This window comes from Dermacentor variabilis, chromosome 7 (assembly GCF_050947875.1).
Source record: "Dermacentor variabilis isolate Ectoservices chromosome 7, ASM5094787v1, whole genome shotgun sequence".
Taxonomy (NCBI): domain Eukaryota; kingdom Metazoa; phylum Arthropoda; class Arachnida; order Ixodida; family Ixodidae; genus Dermacentor; species Dermacentor variabilis.
The window spans coordinates 140184948-140206068 of record NC_134574.1 but is presented as its reverse complement, the minus strand read 5'-3'; the positions used below and the strand labels follow the sequence as shown (position 1 = coordinate 140206068).

The 21121-nt window shown below is 46.5% G+C and overlaps 1 protein-coding gene across 1 annotated transcript in view; it reads left to right on the top strand.

The window, feature by feature from the left end:
* The first annotated feature begins 5801 nt into the window (after positions 1 to 5801).
* The window catches only part of LOC142587172 (uncharacterized), a 47488-nt gene continuing 32168 nt past the window's right edge, over positions 5802 to 21121 (top strand). Inside the window, exons 1-3 of the mRNA XM_075698058.1 lie at positions 5802 to 5911; positions 11889 to 12242; positions 19181 to 19388. Coding sequence (XP_075554173.1) covers positions 11900 to 12242; positions 19181 to 19388 — 551 coding nt within the window. The 5' untranslated portion in view covers positions 5802 to 5911; positions 11889 to 11899. The remainder of the gene's footprint in view (positions 5912 to 11888; positions 12243 to 19180; positions 19389 to 21121) is intronic.

Genomic DNA, 21121 nt, shown 5'->3' with positions numbered 1-21121 from the left:
TCAACGCTTTGGCGATCCCCGAGTAGCTATCCCCGTATTAGCGACATTCGACGCTGACCGGCATCGTGAAGTCCAGGCTGGCGCGCGCCTAATGTCACTGGGCAGGCGATTGAGATGGACATACAGGACAGTAGAGAGAGCCTGAAAGTCACTGATGCACCACCACACACGAAAGATGAATAAGTTCTCGAAGAGCTTGCGAACCGGCTCAAAGTGGCTCTACTTGGCGGCTTTGTTTCAAATCAACTTTTGTTTTCCAGCAACAGCTGCTGCATGTACTTCTGGGTTAAAAGCCGCAATCAGCAGCTCGACGAAAGCCCAGGAGCGACGGTACATGACAGCCGCAAGAACAAAAGCATACTCGTTTTCTTCAAACACTTACCCACCATCCCAAGTTAGCACGTTAATGAGAAAAGCATTGTGTTTGAAACAATAACCACGCTAAGTTCACACTCATAAACAGATGAGCACAATATCTTTTCCACGAAAATTAACGCAGTGACGTACAACGTATCCAAATAAACAGTGACAAACGCGTCTCTTTGATACTTGTAGTTTAAGAGAAAAAGAAACAATGTCTAATGGTAACTGACAAAATACTCCAGTTACAACGAAGGTTGCATCCGAAGAGATCCTACAAATGTAAAAAACTGAACGAGCATAAAAATTTTGCGTCTAATGCTGGCAGAAAAAAATCGGTTGTTACGAAGAAAAGCATCAAACGGGGGCATAGAATAATAGCACACCCATTTCACATAAACATGATTGAAAAATATAATCTGTAGCTGAGCGAAATAGATTCCCATTTTTCTTTCGGGGTTGGGGGGAGGGGGGCATACCCACTGTCTTGAAATTTATTAAGTGCAACTGCCAGACTATGTTTTAGACATTGCGTTTTATATTGAGTAGTAAAACGTGGAAGAAACCACGCTCATGGATTTCGACTTACAAAATCACTAACACGTGGTCGCAGGAATGCATTCAGGGACTATCCATCCCTTACGGTCCCGGACTGTGCTCTCATTGACTGGCAGCAGAGTGTCGAGCAGTTCGGGTCTGTCAGGGACGAATAATCGAAGAAGCCCACTGGTGGCGTAGAATTGATGTTGCATTGAGTGCTGTCAGGAAGCATTTTGTTTGTGAAGCGCCTCATAAAACACACGCGCACAAACACACACAGACCATAGAGTTAATGTATCAAACTTTAAACGCACCTCTCCGCATAACGCCCATGCATTGAAATCGGTAACCGCAAACGCGCCGCCATTTTTCTACGCTGTGCGTGCAGAGCGCAGCTAGGGTGGCTAGACTAAAACCCCTTGATAATTGAAAGTAGCGACACTCTTTGAACTCCGCCGCCGCCGCGCGACCTCCTCGCCTCCTCCTCGCCCCTTGCGCGTTCCCCCCGCGGTAACCAGTTTTGCCCCCGTTTTTCTGCACGACGATTGGTCTCCCTGCCGTTGCCCTTGGAAACGCGCGGATCTTGAGTTTTGCTAGTGTTTTTCTTTTTCGTTCGCGCCATTTTCCTCCTGAGCACGGCTGGCTCGGCGCTTTAGGTCGTCGTAGCGAACGTTGTACGCCGTGTTTCCTGCTCTATGTGCTAGCGCTACGCCGCGCTGTTGCGCATATAACTGCAGCAAGAAGCCTGAAGTTGGTTATGCCGTTTTTATGACACCACAAGGAAAGCGTGACGGATTGCGCAGGAAGCAGTGGCTGCATGACATTGGCCGTAAGAACTTTGTTCCGACAAAGAGCAGCGTTGTTTGCGAGTTGAGGCGTCTATCTTATAGGTCGTAGCAAAGCATCCCGTAATGCTGCATTTTTTTTCATTCTTCCGGCCTGCTCACCAGCGTTTTTGTTGCGGTTGTCATCAGTATGCTTAATATTCTCCTCGCACGTCGCTAACTGTTGTTATTCAGTCGGAAGTGCAGCATTATAGATTCTGCTTTGCGCCCTGAAAAAATTAGTGGCAAGTATACCCGAGGTATTGCAGGTGATGAGCGTTAGCTAGTCAACATTGAGTTTTTTTTTAAGTTTTAAGGCGAAAGCCATTAGATCTCTATTTCAAGGTGGCATTGTAAACTGGAAGTATCACGTGACCCAAGGAAGGCCAGAGGTGACCCAAATCATGTCCACCCCTATATAAGAGAATGATTACCCAAATCAATTTATGAATCATTAGTGATTGACATAAGGTGGATTAGGGAGGAGTATATAATGTTGATTAGAGTGTATTAAAGAAGATTAAGGTGGATTAGAGTGGCTTAAGAAGGATTAAGATGCATAAAGATTAAGGTGGGTGGAGGAGGATTAAGGCGGATTATGGTGGATTAAAGTGAAGGGTTGATGAAAGGGTATTAAGACCGATTAGGATGGATTAGGGTGCATGAACTAGGATTAGGGTCGATTAAGGTGGATAATGTAAGATTAAGGTAGATTAATGTGGATTAAGGTGAATTAGAGTTTCTAAAGAAGGATTAAGACCGATTAGGATGGATTAGGACATATTAAGTGGATTAGGGACCATGGAGCTGGATTAGGTTTGATAGAGGTGGATTTTGGTGTATTAAGGTAGATTGGGACTATTAAGCATGATTAAGTTGGATTAAAGTTCATGAATAAGGATTAAGGTGAATAATCGAGGATAATGATGGATTAGGGTTGATAAAGGAGGATTAAGACCGTATATGGTAGGCTAAGGTGTATTAGGGACGATGCACGTTGATTAGGTTGTATTAGGGTGCATTGGGAGTACTAAGCTGGATTAAGGTGGATGAAAGAGCATTAAGGTGGATTAGGGTGTACGAAGGTGAATAAGGGTTCATTGAGTATTAAGACCGATTAGTGTACCATAATCCTCCTAATCCACCGAATCCATATTCATCGACCTTACTCCTCCTTCATTCACTTTATACCACCATAATCCACGAGATTCCTCCTTAATGCACCCTAATCCACCATCATCGACCTTAACCTAATCTAACCCTCCTTAATGCACTCTAACCCTCCTACTGCTTCATCATTCACTTTAATCCACCTTAATCCAGTATAATCGTCCTTAATTCACCTTAATCCACATGAATCTACCTTAGTCCACCCTAATCCTCCTTAATCCACCCTTATCCTCCTTCATTCACTTTAATTTACTTTAGCCCACCGTAATCCTCCTCCATGCACCTTAATCCTTCTTAATCCACCCTCATCCTTCTTCATGCATTTTAATCCACCGTAATCCACTATAATCGTCCTTAATGCACATCAACGCACCTTCATCCACCCTAATGCACCTTCATCAACTTTAATCCACCTTAACCCTCCTTAGTACACCCGAATTCATCTTAATCAAATCACTAATCAATCAATACTTTGCTAATCATTAATCATCTCCTATGCGCGGCTGCACATGCTTTGGTTCGCCGCCTTTTTTTCGGTCACGTGATATTTTCTGTAGCTCACAACGGGACCTTGAAACAGAGGTCTAAGGTTTTCGCTTAATAAGCCACACACAAAGGGATGCGTCACAAGCAATACTACATCAGACGCACGAAGTAAAGCATCTGATCATGTGGCAGAAAAATTGTCTGGAGTATAGAACTCGCCCCAAAGCTCCCTTTACATCGGTATACCCCGCTCATACGGCTTTAAGAAAAAACCAACCTCCTCATTAACGTTACCTCCAGCATTATCCATGCTGTTATTAGCCTTTCTCAATATTTTCAACTCCAGTGGGGCGCGCAACAGGCACAATATAACACGCCTCCATAGAATCCTGCGGCCCGTCCGCGGGAGCCCAGGAGGAAAAGCGCGCCGTGCACAGCCGGCAGGAGAGGAGAATCGAGGAGGAAAGCGCCGTGAGGAGGACAGTGTCGCTACTTCCAAATTATCAAGGGGCTTTAGGCTAGATTGGGGAAGTGTGCAGACCGGCCACTCGAGGCGGGCCCCAAAAACGCTTTCCTGTCACGTGACGGGGCTGTTGGCACATGCGCCGTTTAGGGCGCCGCGAAAATCCGTGACCTTTACGATGGTACCAAAAAAATGGCCGACGGCGCAGGTTAAAACACGTCAAAAAAATGCTCTTATGGACGTCAAATTTCTCTGGAAGCTTCCTTTATACCAGGTAAATTAATGTCTTTCAAAAGAAAACTTGTTACATTTCGGTTCGGGGCCCGGGCCTCCCGGAGGCTCCCGGTGCGACCCGGGCCTCCCGGTGCGAGGCGACCGAGCACGCATCTCCGACGCCACCAGCAGCTCCCCCGATTCCGGTCAGCCAGAATCGGGGGAGCTGGTTCCGGTCGGCTGATTTCGGTAGTATGCCTATAGTGCGTGCGTCATTGCACACGTCACGCCACAGCCATCTGGCTGGCGACACGCGTGGCTTAGTGCGTGCGTCATTGGTCACATGACGATGCCAGTTGATGGGGAGGAGGTGGCGCCACGTGATGACTGTATAAAATCAGCGTGTTCATGACGTCCCCAAGTCTATACAAACGGCATAATGCTTTCGCATTCATACGCGTAAGCAGTCTCTACCGAATGCATAGTAACAGTCGTCCGCCTCCGCTATGCTAAAACTTTCGGATGGTTCTTGGGTATACGGTGTCCCATTGCTGATCGTCATGACAATAAACGCCTCGCAGGGGCTCCAGCGACAAGAAAATCTACGCGGTCATCGGCCTGTGTCTACTGCTCGCGGCTGTAATCGTCGTTATCATTCTCGCCACGTCTGGGTCGTCACCCACCGGTGAGCATATCTGAACAATGGCTCTGATAATCAAGCTTGCATAGTGCTATACAAGTTGCAGACGAGTATGAGAAAGATGAAACTGGGATGTTTCAGCAAGATACTATTTGAGTGTTAGTTCTTTTCGGCTGGAAGATATCCCCTGAATCATGACAAACGCCACGTGAACACTCTCACAGCCACACCGTAAAAAGCGCCCCGTTTCTCTGTCCGTGTGTCACAAGTAATCAAAGGGCATCCCTACTGAAAAATCTGGCCAACCCTTCCCTTACCGGAAAATTGGGGTAAGCGAAGCTTGCCCTGCGTGAACCTGACCTTCGTCACGGTTAAGTAACCTACAGGTAACGTTGTCGGTTTGCTTCGCCCTCGCACTCCCTCAGCTCGGGATGATCTCGTTGCTGTCGGATTGCCTGGGCTCATGCGGCTCTTAACGGCTGGATCGGCGCGCCGACGCCTTTGACGCGCGAGCCCTGGCCATCGGTCGTCAAACGCTGGCTGCACAACGGTGCACAACCGTTGCACAACGCTGGCGCAACGTTCCTCGGGGGATCGCACAACGCGTGGCCGTTCCATCCGTTTGTCAAGACTGAACTGAACAGAAACGAAGCCGGCGCGGCGCGCGCGGAACTCTTTCATGCAGCTTCCCCGGCGACAGTGAAACGGCTCTCATTGGTTGGGCGCTTAGCGTGAGCGCGCGCCTATGCAGCTGGAATCCTTGCTAATGACTCATGCTCAGGCGCCGGCGCAGCTGTCAACTGATAAAACCGCCCTTTCCCGCAGCTGCGCTGCTCTGGGGGCAATTGGAGTTTTGCGTGACCACGACAACGCCACTTGTGAGCGAATAGAAGTTTCGCTTGAAAAAAGAAAAAGAAATCCTGTGCCTCCATAGCTACCATATGAAATAATCCGGTATGAAACGTAGGAATCTCATGCAAAAACCCGTTTTTCCTGCATGTCAGATGCTGTTGTTTAACATCGGGGGGTTTTCAGTAGGGATGATTATGGCGCCGAACCGCTTATTCCAGTATCCACGACGTCACCTTGCAGACACAGCCGATGAAGGTGGCGACTCTGGTGGTGACGACGGCGATCATCCGCCCGCTTCTTATTCGTCGAGCTCTCCAACCTCGCCACCACGGACTACCAAGCCGACTACTGCGCCGACAACTAGTAAGTACATACATCGTTTTCAAGTGCACGTGGAATCCGTGATCCGTCACACATGCCTCGAAAGGCGCCTGCAATCACGTAGGTGGTGAAGCTGTGCTGCACGAGCACCTCTCGGAATGAGCACGCTCGTGTTGGCCGGCATTCGCACCACGTGATCTCAAGAAAGATGAAGCCCTTTAATGTCTCAATTTATTTAGTAGCGCTATTTTCGTATCTGCTTCAACGCGCCCGTAACTGAATGCCATTTTAATAGGAAACATTGGTTGCGCTTTCTAGACAATCACATGTAAGAAGACAGGTCCTGTCTTCTTACATGTGATTGTCTAGAAAGTGCAACCAATGTTTCCTATTACAATGAACCAACTTGCCCAACAACGCATCCTGAATGTCATTTGACAGCGAGAAAACGAGAGCTGTTGTTTCAGAAATAAGTGCGCGTGTACAAGTTCAAAATGCGTTCAATGGTAGTGAAACGCGAATTAAAACAGCGCTAGCTGATGTCAGTCTACAATGGGTGAAACAATTTGTCGTATAAATACACAGGACAGATAATATGCATGAATATCTTTTTCTTCCTACAAGTCAGCTGCTCAATGTAGTTCAAGGGAATTGAAATTGTGGTTGAGCACGTTGGCTTAAATTTGGAGACGCCGTCGCAGTGCAGAAATTCGAGGGCAGTCGGTGAGATTCGTGCCACATAACGCATAGGATTTCTACTGTTTTGCCCCTTTTGAGCGGAATCGTAAGACGTGCTGCTGGACTACTCATCGGCGCACAAGCTGGACATTCTTCCGTCGACACTCCAGTATAGGACCACTCGCACCGCTCATAGAAGGCGCGTCACCTATACACGAAACACTAACACAGCCGCTGACGCGACTGTCTGAACGCACGACATTAGTCTGGACTTCCCAGGGAGCAAAGTGCATCTACTGATGAGCCAGCGCCTGATGTGCCGACGCCCCCTCTTCTTTTTCATTGGATCTGCACCAGGTGGAGCGCCACTCGCCTGAGTCCTAGTGTCCCTGTATTTGTTCCCAAAGAAAGCAGAGTTGTGCATATATTTTTCTTCGTGCGCTCGCGCCGTTAGTCGCTGAGCGCAATCACGTGGACTAAAATGACGACAAATGTTGCGCCGTGCTGCGAAGCCAACTTCGCAGACGCCGCATGACGTTTTTTTTTTTTTTGCCTTCAGTGCCATCAACACCATAATTAGCCGCATCTGTAACACGCGTGACGTGACATGAATTGAATGTCATTCATGACATCTCATGACATTATAACGTGCACGCATGGTGGAATGTCATGACATTATCGACGTGCGTCACGTGACATCATGAATGGAATGAAATGCAGACATGACATGTATGACATGCGCACATGAAATGAAATACGTAACATCAATAACGTAGCACACATGCCATGCCATCCATATCATGATGGCGATGTGCACGCATGACATGGCACGACAAGAGTGACATGCATGACACGAGATGACATGCATGACACGAATGGCATGCGCACGCACACATCACACGCATGAAATGTCATGCGTGTGATGACATGTCATGAACATGAATGACACGTGTGGAATGTGTGCATGACATGACAAGCATAAGTAACTTTTACAGGCTCAGTACATTGTCTGCGTTGCCCCGAATACCCTTCTGCGAGTGCTTTTTCTTTCCTTTCTCGAAAAGTGCACCAGGAGATGTCACAGTGATACCCTTGACTTAATGACGCGAGACAGAAATTTCTCTTTGTGGGCACTGTGCACTTAAAAGGCGCGCGTGTTGATGGTGCAACTTTTTTTCTGGGGCGACAGCATTCACCTTGCACTAGGATTGAGGGAAATTTGACGGAATATGTGACGGAGATGCAGGATTGTTTGACGTCTCATTGCCAATGAAAGGGACGCTGCAAATTTTCTGGCATGCTGTTGTGTAAGCACGATTCAGTGACGCGCCCTTGCAGGTGCTTCGATGTCTACAAACACTCACTGTGTGCGGCGCGGACTTCTTATCCACCGCTCTCGCTGGTCACAGAGGCACGCTCGTGTTCAGAAACCAAAGAAAAAAAATTGTTCCCAGTGGACAGTTGAAACAATTGTTCGAGCATCCAACAACTTGGAATGCATTTCAAATCGGCGAATTAAGCACGCGCTCTGCTTCGCTGTGTGGGCAACAACATTCACGAGGGATGTCTTCGCGCCGCCACGCACGGCGACGCCAACATCTACTAGAACGTAGGGCCCCTCGATACCAAGCCAGGCTTTCAGAATGGGGACACGGTCTTTGCCGGCGCCATATTGGTTCTCATCTCAGTCGCGCCTCCTTTGAGTGTACACGAAAGCCTTCGTGATTCCGCTCAAGTCGTCTGCACTTGCCTGGGAAAATAGACTCGGCATTTCGTAAAAGGAATTGTGTTCGGTTTCGTGATATATTCGCAAGAAAGCTTTAAACATAAAAGTAGTCATTTAAGAGGAAGGTTTATGCATAAGCGCCTATTTAAATACACTTGAACGGAGAAATTACTTTTTCGGCAATCTTGGAAGGCGTATGTTGCATCTAAAGTAAACTCTACCGACTGTGAAAAATACCTACCCACTCACACTTACGCACGCGCACAGACACACGTTGACAAACGTACACACATGCTCAGACATATGCACGTACACACAAACGTACACGTGCGCTAACAGGCTGGGATAACAGGTTGTCAAGGAAGGGGGTCTCACTTTGATATGGTGATTGATGATGATGATGATAATTGCACGTATGCTTACGATCAATAATAATATAGTAATGCTAGGTTTATTGCCGTTCCTGTGAGCGGCTACTAAGCGTCTTCACTCAACCATGCTGCTTTACTTCTGTGGTGACCCCGACGCATCTGACTTCGTAATGCATGCAGAGACAGTAATAATGCAGCTGTGTAAATTTTGACTGGACGTAAAAGAAACAAAAATATTTAATATTAAAGCGTTGAGAACGTTTTAAGGGTCCCTGAAACTGTTTGCACAAATTTTGTATACACGTAGGGGTAAGATACAGTAAAACATTAGCGCCACAATTTAAGTGAAGCGAGCCATATAAAGAGAGCTACGGACAATTTCAAGTTATCCTCCTCCCTAGCCATGCTTTTTCTCCTTAACTTGTATGCCGAGTGATCCGGGCAAAGCTCCTCCTTCACTCGCTTTGCGTCATGATGTGACGTCATGTCGTCTATTTCCGGTTGTCTTGGAGCCAGCGCACGAAGCCTCTTCAAGCTCTCCGATAGATAAGGTGGAAGCTTGGGCGAGTTGGTGATTCAATATCGACATGTTTGCACAGCGCAAAAGACGAGGATGGAAGGAAGAACACAACACAGCCGACGACTTCAACTGGTACTTGTTGGCGTAATCGCCAGAACTGTATACATGATCGAAAGGAATGAAAAAATAACTTTTGCATTATGTCACACATGAACCCCTATTGCATCATAGACAGATATTTGATTTCGTTTTTGGTGAGAGCAATTTCGTTTGGTGAGGGTGACCTTTGCATGCTGATGCAAAGGTCACCCAGCTGGTGTATCTTGTCAGCCTCTATCATTTTACGTGTAAGCTGTACTCGGTGTTTTTGCTCATGTATATAATTCTGGCAATTTCGCGAACAAAGATCCCTTGAAGTCAGCGCCTGTGTTGTGTTCTTCCTTCAGTTTTCGTTCTTTTGCGCTCTGCAAACATGTCGATGCTCTCCGCTAGCCTCGTGGCCGTCAACCACCCGCGAGAGCTCTCTAAGCAGCAAACAGCGTGCGTTGCGAACGCTTGTCGCAGCGCCGAGCGTGTCCGCTATTAGAGAGCTATAGCTCAGCGAGCCAGCGGGCCAGCGTAGGCGCCACTGCGCACGTTGTACCGCGCCTGCGCACTGGCGTTTGCGCTGGCCCGCTGGCTCGCTTAACTATAACTCCCTATATCAGTAACCGCGCAGGCGAGCTGGGCGTTTTGACGGATGGGCGGAGGCGTAAACTAAAGCTCCTCCATACTAATACCGCTGTGATGATGATGATGTGTAAACGCAAGCGACCTGATCGGCCTGCATGCTGCAATTACTTGGTGACGCAGAGCTTAACCAACAAAACACAGAGCTACTATTGCTACAACCAAGCGTAAAACCTTTTTAAACATTTAAAAAGATAACGTGTTCGCGATTATGCTCCTGCCGAAAATTTACACCAGCACCAAAGTAGAATACGCTTGGTTACTACAGTATTGTCTGGTTGAGCTTTGTTTCCCTAGGTGGCTGCACCGTGCGGGTCGTTCACGTGTGGGCCGGCCTCCGCTCATCCGGTAAAACGCCCAGTCCGTTTGCGCTCGCGTTTACCCGAATACCGCACACGCTAAAACTCTATTGTAGTCGTAATCCTCTAGCGGGAAGGCCGCAAACACGTAGATGCTGCCGCTGATCGAATACGACAACGCTGTGCGGTGCAGCCACTCCATTCGAATGCTGCCTTGCATGGGGGACACGATGTTGCAGCTTTACATGTTCCCGAACGCTAGATTTGCAGCACACAACGTAAAAAGTGCTCCTGAAATGAAAGGTCGAGACCAACACTGACGGCGCAGCTCAGGTCAACACGGAGAACAGAGAACACAACCAGACGACACTTTCTGTGTGCGGGAAGTACTTGAGCGTAGTGATAAATTGTCGTTGTGTTTCCTCTTTCTGTTTCTTTTTTTATAGAAACAAATTAACCAACATTCCAACTATTACGATAAAAAAGCTATCCATGACGTGACCTTGGTAGCCAATCGGATAGCTCGTACAACTGACGTCAATTGGGCTAACAACGTCTATAGGGAGGGAGCGGCTGAAAAATAAGAGAAGCGCCGCTTCGATCAGTGGCGGCGACGCACACTTTTAAAACCTCGTAATAAATTACACGCTTAACGCGGAGTGCTTGAACGCGTCACTTAACGCATTATCTGAAGGGCGGATCCCAACGACGCAGTATACCTTCGTAGAAGACAGCCAAATTCGTCTCAGGTTATAGCGTCCCTGACGTTGACAGAAAAGAAACTTCGGTTTTTGGAAGCGTAATGAGTGCAGTGAGCATGTCAAGTGTCACGTGTTTAAGCGTATACAAGTGACGACTGGACTTTTGAACAAACAAGTTGATAGTCGCGCTACGTGTGTCTCCTCTTTGCCTATCGTCTATGTCTCAGCGCATCTACGTCATGGGCTCTAGTAGCAGCCGCGGCTGCCCGCCGCAAACTAAAAATCTCGGAGGCGATTTGATAGTCAAACGCGCTCCCTCCAAAGTGCGCGCGCCGTCGCTTAAGCGTTGTGCTGAAGACTCTAATAATAAAAAAAAAGACAATTACCAGCAATGCCGATTTGCCGAAATTGCTTCATGAGCATGTGCTAATCATTTATAACCATTTGAACCAAATTGCATTTGCAGTAGGTCTCTAACATAAGGCCAACCATGGACGCAGGAGTGGAGATTGGCTGCACCAACTTGTTTCAGCCGTTCTGAATGCTTGCTGCGAGGAGTCTACGTGCGCCAGCTCTTGTTGCCTGCGCAGCCCGTATAGTCAGCCTGGAACTGCCATGTCTTTGTAACATAATATAGTGCATGGTGCGCACGCATTAGATGCCAGCAAAAGGAAACAAACGCGACGTACTAGCGATATGTACGATATGTACTAGCGTGGACATTTGTCCCAGAGCAAGGTTATACGCGCCGCTGTATTTAAAAAAAATTAGCCCTTCAAAGGGTTAATTTTAATTCAACGTTGAGAACAGAGCGGAAGAAAATCGGCGCCGATGTATTCGTACCTCCATCGTTGCCCGCAAATTAAGTCTCTTCCTGCCTCATTGCTTACAGGCATGCAGTATGTCAATGGATTCCGACGTTATTCTTCAACGTTTTCAGAAATCTTCTGCTTCACGGTGGTACTGACGATTACGTTGCCGCGTCTTCATTACAGAGCCCGCGCCGATGTCTGAGCCTACCACAACTCCCAAACCTACGACGATTCCCAAGCCTACAACAACTCCCAAGCCTACGACGATTCCCAAGCCTACGACAACTCCCAAACCTACGACAACTCTCAAGCCTACGACGACACCCAAGCCTACGGCAACTCCCAAGCCTACGACGACACCCAAGCCTACGACAACACCCAAGCCTACGACAACACCCAAGCCTACGACGACTCCCAAGCCTACGACGACTCCCAAGCCTACGACGACTCCCAAGCCTACGACGACTCCCAAGCCTACGACGACTCCCAAGCCTACGACAACACCCAAGCCTACGACGACCACGCTGCAGCCAATAGGTAAGCGACAGACAGCCACTGAAATAATGCGTGAAGTGCGCTTACGCTAGCGAGCAGGTTGTCTAAAAAGCAGTGACTCGTACGCTTACTTCTTGAAATGCCGAAGGAAGTGACAAACTGTCAATAGAAGACTGTAAAATCTTATAAAAAATGTCGTTGTAGTTACTAAACTTAGGCTAAATGTTTGCTACAACATTGACTACACGGTAACATATGCAGGTCATGACGACATGTAGTGGTGGTAACTTTACTACCGAAAAATAGATAGCAACCGTTACCAATGTGCTTGCTCACTTACCAACTACAAAACGTACTAACCGCTACTAACATAACTGCAATATAGTTACCAGCCAAATAGATGGAGCTATTTAGTTTATTAGCGCCGTTTAGGTGGTCATATTAGGCCAATGCAATTATAAAAGACCACCAAGGCAAACAAATGAAAAACGAGATGTGTATTCTTTTGTTGCAATCATTTGTCATGGTACCTTATGGTCAAAATTACCAGGGAGCTACAACTTTGGGCAACTGTGCGCGGGCAACTGTACACATTTACTACGCGACATGTATGCATAGTTCAAGAAAGATTTTAGGAGTGCTTATAGCAGTACCCGGGGGGAGCACCTATGAATGTAGGGCCTAAATTTTATGGCTAACTGTCTGTATATATCTGCGCGACAACATGCCACGTAACTGTTAACAAAACATAATGAGAAAAAAGCAATACCCATATTTTGTGTTAAACTGTCACGATTCGTCGTATTAGACAGCGACCAAGACGAAGTGGTAGACTTCGCTAACCTAGCCTCAATGCACCTGCATAAATTATTTGTGTTAGTATGTTTGCAGTAAAAAAATTATTAAATGTCCGACGGAAATAGTGACAGCCACGGTTACTAACTTTTTACTACCGTTTTTCTGAGAGCGTATCTATGGGTCAATTGTTAAGCTGCTAAGCAGGAGGTCACGGGATCGAATCCGGGCCGCGACAGCCGCATTTCAATGGGGCCGAAATGCAAGACTCACCCGTGTACACAGATTTGAGTGGACGTTAAGCAACCCCAGCTGTTACAATTTCCGGAGTTTCCCACAACAGCGCGCCTCATAATCAGATCGTAGTTTTCGCACGTAAGACCGCATAATTTTTATATCACAGTTGCGATTTCCCTATTGGCATGCACGCGGAACGCAAGCGTACTCCCGACATAGGCCACCAAATGACCGATACGAATGAAACTTCGTGCGTGAAATAGGGCAAGTCATACACAACTGGCAGTTTAAGCCGATCAGCTTTTCTTTTTGTGCTGCAATTAACTTTGAAGACGAACTGTCGAAATCAAAGTTTTGGAATCGTTGAGGCAGCAAGTTAGCGACCCTGTATATATACAGGGTGTCCCACATAACTTGAGCCGAGAATTTCAAAATGAAAGGTGCTTCAGGAGTGAATTGAGCCGAACGCATACTGTTTGCTATAGCCTATAATAATTCGGACAATTTTTGTTGATTTCCCGATAACTCACTCATTAATTAAGATTATTTACCCAGCTCTTTAGTTACTGGCTGAGGAGCCGAAGCATGACACGCAGATTTGTAGAGCACCTTCAGAAACCACCGACTGAGTTGTTTCCTTTGCGATAGGTCTCACGGGGTCATTATTTCTGGGTTGCAAAAGAAAGCCCGCGAAATACGACAAAAGCCAAGTGACGGAGCGTTTGTGCAGTGGTATTGTGCTGCTCTCAAGCGTGCGTTCGGGGCGCACGGCATCGTGACTGGCGACGAACAAGCGGCAGGTCGTTCTCTATCTCTCCGGCAACGCTAAGCAAGCAGCATGCATTTTCGCTGTCATCCGGCGGGAGCCGACCTTGTACTGTTGAGATCGTAATAAATCGGAATAGGTTTCACTGGAGCATAGTCGCGATGATGTACACAGATATTAACGGGTCCAAAAGGTTACGAGCTTTTATAAACGTATATTGCATGAACACCTAATAGATATATATACCTTGTATAAGGTACACATGATGCTGCCTATTATTGTACCTCTGATATAAGGCTGCGCCCGCCTAAGCCCACTGCAAGATAACGGAACTAGGCTTCCATAAAAGCCGCAGCCACCATCTGCACTCGCCATCGTGGGCTTAGGAGCTGCTTAAAGGCTACTAACACGAAAACTATACATTTGTGAGCACTGTGGCGTTAACAAGATCGCTAGTGGTATATACTGCTCATTTATAAGAAATTTAGGCACAGTGAAATTTCGTTGCAGTTAGCCTTTAGAGATTGTTATCGGTAGGGGTGTGTGAAGCAATGATCCAAATAATAGTTACGGCTACGTGGAGTACTGTTCTGTGAAACAGTTTATTACGTGTATTTAAAAAGTAAAAAAGAAATAAACATCCCATTATAAGACACGGTTCCGTGTGCGGTATTTTCCAATCATGCCGAGTACTTATAATTAACCGGAAGCTGTTTCTAAGCTTATTCACCAATAGCTGCAGCCTAACTGGAGCTAAAGGGGTCCTGAACCACTTTCTTATCGACGTCGAGAAATGCGCTTGACGCTAAAAAAGACGGTTTATGAAATACTTTGCATGAAAAAATACTTCAATGCGTTCAGCAGAAGCGGTGTTATTGGCAATCAAAAATCGCCTTGATGCCATCCGCGGTGCTTCCCGTCCTTCTTCGACGCCTTTCACTGCGAAAGACTATAGTGGAGCGAATGGTACCAACGCCTTCTAGATAGCTCAAGACCTGTACACTTCGATCCGTGACGTCATCCTAGCTTGCCCGACCATAGTATGCCATAGAATCTAATGGCGGTGCTCTCGAATAAGCCGCGGTGATATCGACGTCACCGCTTTCGTCTCGCCGGGCTCGGCAGTGGAAATTTCGGCCCAAGCAGCACGACATCATTAGAGCAGTGTGCACAGGCGTGCTATCTAGGAGGCGTTGGTGGTGCCCACAACGCCCCGCCTGCTGAACGTCACCGTATCCCGCAGTTCAAATTTTATTTTTGGATGTTCACAAAGGCGCCACTGCTTCTGATTTTGATGCCTACGACACGCCGAACTGGAGGCCATCCGTCAGCTTAAAGGTTAAGTTCGCGTGTTCAGTTTAGTTCGCGTTTGGTAGTGTATATATATATATATATATATATATATATATGTATATATATATATACGCAGGAAAGAGACGACGAACTTTTTGGGAGACTTCTTTTTCTTACTTAACGTTTTCGGCTGGTGGACCAGCCTTCGTCAGAGTACAGTAACGCATGGACAACACATACACAGCTTTAAAGGCACCGTATCACGAGCAGAGGGCGCGCTATCTACACTGACTCGACCATACACTGCGCATCATAAATCATTATCATTGCGCATTATAAATGATTGTACATGACACGCATTTTGGAATATACAAAAAAATGAAATGCAGATGTGTTCACGATACAATACATACAAACATGACTCTCAAGTAAGTGCCAGCGGTTACAATGGTTATGTGTAGTGAAAACAAAATGACTTACACGTGCAGATACAAAGGCGTGATGTTTGACACATGGCATCTCTAAGTGCAACCTCGAATTATCTAAAAATGTAATATGTTAAGCGTTCAACTTCGAGCCACAGCGACATACGTCAAAAAAGCCACATGTAAAATAAGAGACAGAAAAAAGCGCTGAAATCATGTCTGTACACTGTGCGGGAAGTGTATATTTGTGCTCAATCTAAAGTTAGACAGGTTAGTTTTCCTTTGTTTTCATTTATTCCAGACGAGACAGTGTTAAATTTGTGAATCAGGTAAGATTCGCGAAGCTCGCGGTCATGGTTGGTGCGGAATGCAGATTCGAGTATTGTTACTTTGAGATTATTAAATGAGTGGCCCGGCATGTTAACATGTTTCGAGAGTGGTAGATTTGGTTGGGATTTGGCATGTGACCTGTGGTTGTTAAAGCGGATCCTGAAAGGTGTTTCAGTCTGCCCTATGTATTGCATGTGGCAAGTGCCGCACTCGAGCAAGTACACTACGTTATATGAATCACAGTTGAAACTGCCTTTAATAGTGAACATGAATTGGCTGGCTGTGCTGGTGGCAGTTAATGTAGGCGTTATATGAGCGCAGACTTTGCAACGTGGTTTATTGCAGCGGCTGCAACCGGTCGGGTTAGAAGTGGCGATTTTTGAAGACGTTAGTATGTCACCTATGTTTTTCGAACGTCTATACACGACACGAGGTGGCTCAGGAAAAATGGCTTTTAACCTGTCGCTTTGGGTAAGAATGTTATAGTGTTTGCGGAGTATGCCTGAGACCTTAGGGTTAGATGCGGAATGTGTGAGTATCAAATTAGTCGACTGGGAGCCACTGGGCTTGTTCCTGCCTTTAAGAAAGTCCATCCGGTCATATCCTGCCGCTCGGTGTATCGCGTCATCGATCATCTTCTCTGGATATTTACGGTTGAGAAGTTTCTTTTTGAGTTCCTGGCAACAAGAATTAAAATCGCCTTCTTCGGAACATATGCGCTTAAAGCGCTGTGCCTGGCTATATGGAATCGCAGTCTTACAATGACGCACGTGGCTGCTTTCAAAATGAAGAAATTGATGATTATCAGTTGGCTTTTTGTAGAGTTTTGTGATTAGGCGTCCATCGGCAATGGTAATCGTCACGTCAAGGAAGTCTACAGATGACGGTGAGTAATGATGCGTGAATTTGATAGCGGGGTGTGCCTGGTTGAATTCCGCAATGAAGTTTAGGAGTTCCGTTTCGCTATGCGTCCAAATACAAAATATATCATCGATGTAGCGCTTAAAGTAGATCGGTTTTAGTCGTACACTATTAAGGAACGCGTCTTCGAGCACTCCCATAAAAACATTCGCATAGTTGGGGCCTATTTTAGTTCCCATCGATGTCCCACTAATTTGTACGTAATGAGAATTATTAAATTCGAAGTTGTTAAACTCGAGAACTAACTTAAGCAGAACCTCGAGGGTTGAGCTATCAATCGGGCTATTACATTGGAGGTGTTCATAGGATTTCAAGACAGCTTGAATGCCATCCCTATGGGGAATATTCGTGTAGAGGGAAGTGACATCCATCGTTACCAGAAGCGAGCCTTCGGGAACGGTTAGATCTATTATGTCATTAAGAAAAGCATTAGTATCCTTAATGAAAGAAGAAAATGTGGCTGGAATAAATTTGATTAGACTGTCGACGTAACGAGAGATGTATTCTGTGACTGTTCTGATGCCGGATACAATGGGACGGCCTGGATTACCTGGTTTGTGTATCTTGGGCAGCAGGTAAAAGCGCCCAGCTATTGGACTAAGTGGGATCAAGGAGCGTGCTGTTTTATCGTCGATCTTCTGCTTCTTCACCAATGCTTTTATGGTCTCCTTAATGATGGAAAGGAATTCGTCGGTAGGATCACAGGGAAGTTCTTTATAAAATGTACCGTCAGATAACTGTCTTACGACTTCTTTGTTGTAATTTTCTTTTGTCATTATCACGACCGAGCCACCCTTGTCTGCCGGTTTAATAACAATATCATCGCGCGTGCTTAGGCTTCTAAGAGCATCGGATTCGCTAGTGGAAAGATTTCTCTGGAATGGGGCGCGTGTCTTGTAGGTGTCGAGCACGTCGCGAGAAACAGCTTTGATATATAGGTCTAGGCATTTGTCCCGTTGTGAGGCAGGCGTCCAGTGTGTCGCGGACGGTATAGCTGGGTGGTCCTGTTTGCTGCTAGCGCGGCCATGAAAATATTCTTTGAGTCTTAAGTTTCGGGAGAAGTTTTCAATGTCTTTCATTAACTGGAATTCGTCGAAGCCCCCGGTGGCTGGACAGAAATTGAGGCCTTTTGAAAGAACCCTTTCTTCCGTAGGCAGAAGCGCAACATGGGAAAGGTTAACTATGGTAGTGCCCGGGTTGGTTGTCTCCGGCAATGCTTTAGCAACTGGGATTACAGAAGTTGCCGAACAGGTTTGTTTGGTAGAGTATGTTATCGCCGGGACATTGTCCCGTAGCAGTTTCCGACTTTTTATTTTGGTTAACGCGTTCACCTTTCTTTCTTCGTAAACATTCAGCAAATGTACTTCATGCGAGGCAAGTTGGCCAACCAAGGTTTTTTCTACATTTAAAAGTGAACTTGCCGATGATTCATAGTGATTTAAAATAATACGGACTAGCTGGAGTGAAGCATTAGTCAGTACATCTTGCCACTTATGCTTGTTTACGGTCGATAGTTCAGAGGTGGCTGGGTTTACACGAATTCGAAGGCCCCTAGGGATTACTGAAGTATTAACATACTCACTAAGGGTGGACACATGAAGTTCCGCACGAATGCGTTCCGCACGGACGTTGAGTGGCGTCATCGTTCAGATACCGATCAGAGCACCTTGTTGTCCTCGGCGACCTTCAGCGACCTCAACCACAACATGCCACTGTAGTGGGTGACTATGTGCTCCCGTCTCCCGTGCGTGCTCCCGTGCGTGCGTGCTCTTACGTGCTCCCGTCTGCGTGCCCTATGTGGTGCGGAACAGCTTTATGCTGTACCAGCTTTACCGCGACGGATAGTAGCGTTTTTTTTTTCACCAATCCTTAGGAGAGGTTAAAGACCCCTTTAAGAGTATGAGGCTGCTAGAAAAAACAAAAAAAAAAAGAAAAAGCTATTGCGCAAAACAACCCATGTCGCAGAATCATTATGCTGAAAACAATCGTGCGAGTCAGTCGTTGCCTAACTACTAAACAACACAGCCATGGTTCCCAGTTGTGTCATGTCGATCGGCTACCATGCCGTACGTAAATGCGCAATATTTAACGACTAGGTTTTGCAGCAGCCTCATTAGCATATGTTCACAGTGACTGCCGCGAGTAAATATGATCCTCGCTCTATATGGTACGTACGCGTACAATGTTATGTTACTTTTGCATTTCGATTCCAGTGAAGAAAATCCTCTGCACCGTGGGAAGGGGCGCCGCCGTGTCGGCCATATACCCAGGGGAGGCTCCCTGCGAGTACCTGTTCTACTGTGACGTAATCATCGTGAATCAAAAGATACACGGCGCTGAAGTGCAGACCAGCTGGATCACCTTCCAGCAGATGGCCAAGAAATATACGCGGGTTCAGCCGGGCATTTCCTTCGACTACCGGTGAGTGGATATATATGTTGCGAGCAATACCACAATATCTGCCATGGTTGCACATTATACCTGCGGCACGTCATAGTCCAGCTGCAGATTCCACGGAAACCGCAGGGAGGTCGAGATTTATCCGGTACATTCCGCTGCAGCCTTTCTGATGACCCCTGCAGCGTTGCCTTGAAACATTAGACCTCATTATTCAATCCTTGTAGATGAAGAACTTGTCCGAACAAGGAAACGGACCGAAAACATATCTTTGTCAGTTTCGGAAATAGATGTAAAAAATGGGGGACGCTTAAGCTTCGCCTTCAAGAGTGGGACGCCCCGGCGCGTTCCAAGGTCCCTGACTGCGTCTCACGCTTCCCGGCAACAGCAGCCTATGTAACCGTAATGTTTACCGGGATACGCTGGCGGCGAACGCTATGCACGAAGGCGAGCTTTCTGGCAGAAACGCGGTCTCTTGCGTGGGCCCGATTCGGGAGGTGGTGCATGAGCCTCGGTCAAGAAAGAGTACATCGTTTTGAGGTTTCTGTTATTGCTTCGCACTTTTAACATTTTCAGTCTGAGAAGATTTAGCTTAAAAGGCATGCGCTGTCGGTGTTTTGTTTCATGACATATGTCTGTGGGCTGTCATTCTCCAATTCCGAGGAATAACTTTGTCCAGGATGTAAGCCATGAGCAACCATTTAGCGATGGCAGGGCGGTGCAGCTGCATAACCCGCATGTGCCGCATGTCGTATAACAACCTGCGGCATCGGATTTCTCGCAACACGGGGCCCTTAGCGCTATCGCGTTAAAATCACCACGCACGCTGACACACGCACGCACACGCACGTACATATCTATAGGCCCTTTTTGAATCCCCCTCTACAAGGCAACGAAACGCACTTGGCCCTAAAGAGAATGTGACATTGGTTTCATCCTACGATTCGGGTTTTACCCAGCTACCGTTAACCACTCTTTTTTAAAATCCTGTGTTCAAGTTACGTGAAACACCCTGTGTAACTTATATCAGAATAGGCATAGGGCGGCAAGGAATGCATGCATACATAGCATGATTGACAATCATGACATCAATGACATGACATACGTAGGTGGCATACATGTATGTCATGACATTATTGCTGTCAATGACATGTCGTCGTGATCGTTTCTTTTAACCCATTCTGTGACAATATATATCAGGACGTGAATGAAATGCGTGCCTAACGTGACACGCATGACATCACATGACAAAATTTATGAGAAATTGCATGAATGTCATGATGCTGTGGTGGTCGTTTCTTTAACCCGAGATGTATCTGGGTATGAATGACGTTATATAACCTTCATCACATGAATGACATCCGTGTTATGGCCTGAATGCCATAAATGGTATGACATGACACATGAGCATATCATTCGTGTCATGTCATGCACGCATGCCTCGCCGCAATTATTCTGATCTATATCGGTTTAAAAAAGATACCACGACTCTATCAGTTAGTCAGTCAGTGAACATTATTCAGTTATCACCTCCAGTCATTTATGTCTTTCATGACAATCCCCTCATGACATGCATGTCATATCGCTCATGTGATGCATGCCATGTCCTTTCATTTATGTCGTAGATATCATGGTATTTTTCTTAGAAAGTGGAACTGACATGAATGACAATTTCATCATGACATGAATGTCATAAATGAGATGCCTGTAATGGTTTGAATGACATGACAATCATTTCATTAACTGGGTGTATTCTG